Source organism: Garra rufa, chromosome 21 (genome assembly GCF_049309525.1).
Source record: "Garra rufa chromosome 21, GarRuf1.0, whole genome shotgun sequence".
Lineage (NCBI taxonomy): Eukaryota > Metazoa > Chordata > Actinopteri > Cypriniformes > Cyprinidae > Garra > Garra rufa.
In genome coordinates, this window is record NC_133381.1 from 3,543,920 (window position 1) to 3,547,161 (window position 3,242).

Consider the following 3,242-nt stretch of genomic DNA (forward strand, 5'->3'; position numbering starts at 1 on the left):
CACGTGAAGGGATTAGAAACTCAAGAACAGCAACGGTTTAGATCTTGCCAGTGATTATCAGTACCAGGTTGGTTAGAGCAAATCTTTAGCCACTTGATGCTACAGAGTTGACTTCAAAAGATAACATGGCAAGACAAGAGCTAGTAATTGAACTGAAATTAGTCACTTAGAGTTGGTACAAAGTTAAGCGACTCCACTTTCCCACCAAATTCTCAATGAAATGTTGGAGCAACTCAAACTTGAGCATCATACTGTGGTTGTCAACCAGGAAGCCTACTTTAAGCAATTCTTTATAAAATAGAGTTCACATAAGGTCTGTCTTTAGGGTTAAGTCAGTCAACTTCCCCATCCCTCCTGATTAAAACCTCAAGTACTAAGAGTGCCAGTTTAGCCACAAGGACAAACACATGTTTAAGTCAAAACAAGACAGAACAAAAACCCGGAAGCAAGAATAGGTTTCTTAAAGTTTATTGAAAACCAGGTGAAGTCTTGTGACGCTCTTGAACCATTAGGGGACCAAGTGAGGCCTTGCCTTCCCACTGAACATCTAGAAAAGCAAACACCTAGGTCAAATACAGCACTTAAAGCATCAAAAGCAACTTTGAAAGCAGCTACCTACCACTGAAAGCAGCAGTTCCACTATCAGGACCACATGTTGAGTCACAACAACCACAAACCTGGTGGTTTCCATCAGCTGCAAACCATCTGCAATGAGACACAAGTTAGACACCACACCTTTAAAACTAAGGTCTTTATTGCATAAACATACCCATTGGCAAAGGAACATGACTTGTGTCCAGCATCACTAGGTACAGAAGCAATAGTGGCCTTCAAGAGACAGGTTATATAGATCTGCAAGAGACTCAATTAGGTCAAACCCAAAGCAGCAGGTAAAACTCGAATTAACTCTTGACGCTCGTAGTACATACAGAATTACTGTTTCCTCCCTGGAACATGAATGCCTCCAGCTGGAACTGGACCTTGTCATACTGGGTTTGAGGCATGAACCGGGAGCTGGAAGACGTAGCCTTGGCATCCACAAAGCACCTTAAAGAACAAGAATGTGAGCTCACAGTTATATGACCTTAAAGGCATAACAGGAGTCCTGAAGAGCCTCAGGCCTGCAAAGTTTAACCCTAAACCTTGATTAAAAGCACTTTGCTTGTGGCATTTCAGTAAACTTTAGAGCTTGATTAGGTTCAGGAATTTGATTAGCGTGGGAACTCAAATGCACTTGATTTTTTTTCTGAGCTTTGGTGTTGTTGACTTTACACTTTAATCTTCTCTTGGAGCTGAACTCCGCAGTCCAGTGCAGGTCAAGATTTGAAGAATCCTGCTTTAGAGCATCAAGTGCAAAGGCTCCACGATGTACTCGGTGACAAAATTACAAGATGCACTTCAATCATGGAGTCACTTGACGCTATAGAGTTGACCCTAGTTATCAATTAGGACTAAGTTGCTATAAATGCCAAAAGCAAGATCAACTCAACAGCATCAACCTCAGCTACAAAGATTGACTCGGTCAACTACAGAACCAAGTGTTGAGACCTTACCCATCATCGTCAGGTGACAACAGCAGATACAATGAGCAACTCAATACCAAGAGTTCAACTTACCCATGATTATCAATGAAGGCATATCTCGGAAGGGAGTTCACATCAGGTACTTGGGTAGCCACACAGCTGTCCACAAACACACGCAGAGGCACATGATTGTACACCTTCACAGACGCCTCAATATTGAAGACATTACCCAGGAAGTAATAGTTTGAAGGCCTCTCATAGGACCAGTCATCTGCAAGAAGAACAGAGTTTAGGCAAAGCCACATTCACAAGGCCAAAGGTCCAAAGAAACTGCACCTACCCAACATGATCTTCAAGGAGAAGAGCAAGACATCTTCACCAACCTCTGTTGAGGCATAAGGAACCCAAGTTGGAACCAAGGCATTGCTGCTTACATTTTGAAGCCTGCAGTTCAAGACACAGTTAGTTGATCTTACAGTTGCAACAAGGCAAGAGGCAACAGTCACTTAAAGGGTCACTTACCTTTGATAGTGGCATTGAACGCCAACAATCGCGCCATCGGCACGGGTAATTGGAGTGCCAGCAAGTGCCTCGGGAGCGTAGGTAAGAGAGAACGTGTAGACAAGCTCATCCTGAGTTACCTGTAAGAGATGGAAGTTGTTACCAAGAGCATTCAACTCAGCCATGCTCTTGAGGTTATGCCACAGAATACTCATTTTGGGTTCCAAGGAACCTTTCAGTGAACGGTTCTTAAAGAACCAAACTCAGAGTGAAGAAATCTTCATTTAAGGGTTTAAAGGACATTCACAGAGTCACAAGTTCTTACCATCAGCACACTGTTGCAGTTCTGTAGTTCATACTCAAAGATGAGCACCCTAGATTCTGGATCCTGACCGACAACAGAACACCCTCCCAAAGACAAACCAGATGGCTGGATGAGGTGACCATTGCTAAACAAGTCCTGCTGTACCTCCACAAGAACACTACTCTCACTGCATTGAACAGCTACGCTACTGGGAGTCACGGGTTGCCTGATCTGGAAATCCACTGCCAACTCACTCTGAACCTCTGGAACAACTGGAAACCTCCAATCTAGAGGCTTGACTGGACCCTGCATCAGCTCCTTCTCCTGAACTCCAAAAGGACTCTGCAAGGCAGAGGTCATTCCCATAGGGTTCCAGAGTCCTCGAGGAGAAACAGCAGGACCTCCGGAAGCTAGATGTGATTTTGGGCTCATGCTCCTTGGACTTTGATGGTACTTCAAACTTCCCTGTGCATTGCTCAGATCAAATACAACAATCACAGCCAGCACTAACACACCTTGCAGGAATGCCATCCTAACAAACCTGGAATCAATGCCACAATACTCACCAGTGCTTGACTTTGCCTTTTATACAGCTTTGAATTAGGATGCCCCCCCCCCCATTTCAGCTTAATTGATTACACTTGATTCTCCTCCGGACCTGGAGAGTTTATCTATTAGCAAATGAGAAAAAACAAACTGGAAACAAGAACAGGTTTAACAAATTTATTGAAAACCAGAAGTCTTTCATTGCTCTTGAACCATTAGGGGACAAAGTGAGGCTTTGCACCTGGAAAAGCAAACACCTAGGTCCAGTACAGCACTTGAAGCATCAAAAGCAAATTTTGAAAGCAGCTATCTACCACTATCAGGACTAGGGGTGGGGAAAAAAATCGATATTGCAATATATTGTTGTG

General features: G+C 43.6%; 1 protein-coding gene across 1 annotated transcript; it reads right to left on the reverse strand.

The window, feature by feature from the left end:
- Nucleotides 1-467: 467 nt before the first annotated feature.
- On the reverse strand, nucleotides 468-2,859 carry LOC141296234 (zona pellucida sperm-binding protein 3-like). Its single transcript, XM_073827506.1, has 8 exons — nucleotides 2,350-2,859; nucleotides 2,046-2,164; nucleotides 1,864-1,967; nucleotides 1,617-1,794; nucleotides 930-1,047; nucleotides 770-852; nucleotides 620-705; nucleotides 468-547 (listed from the first exon to the last, which is right to left on the reverse strand). The coding sequence occupies exons 1-8, from the start codon at nucleotides 2,857-2,859 to the stop codon at nucleotides 468-470; spliced, it is 1,278 nt and encodes a 425-aa protein (XP_073683607.1).
- Nucleotides 2,860-3,242: the final 383 nt, after the last annotated feature.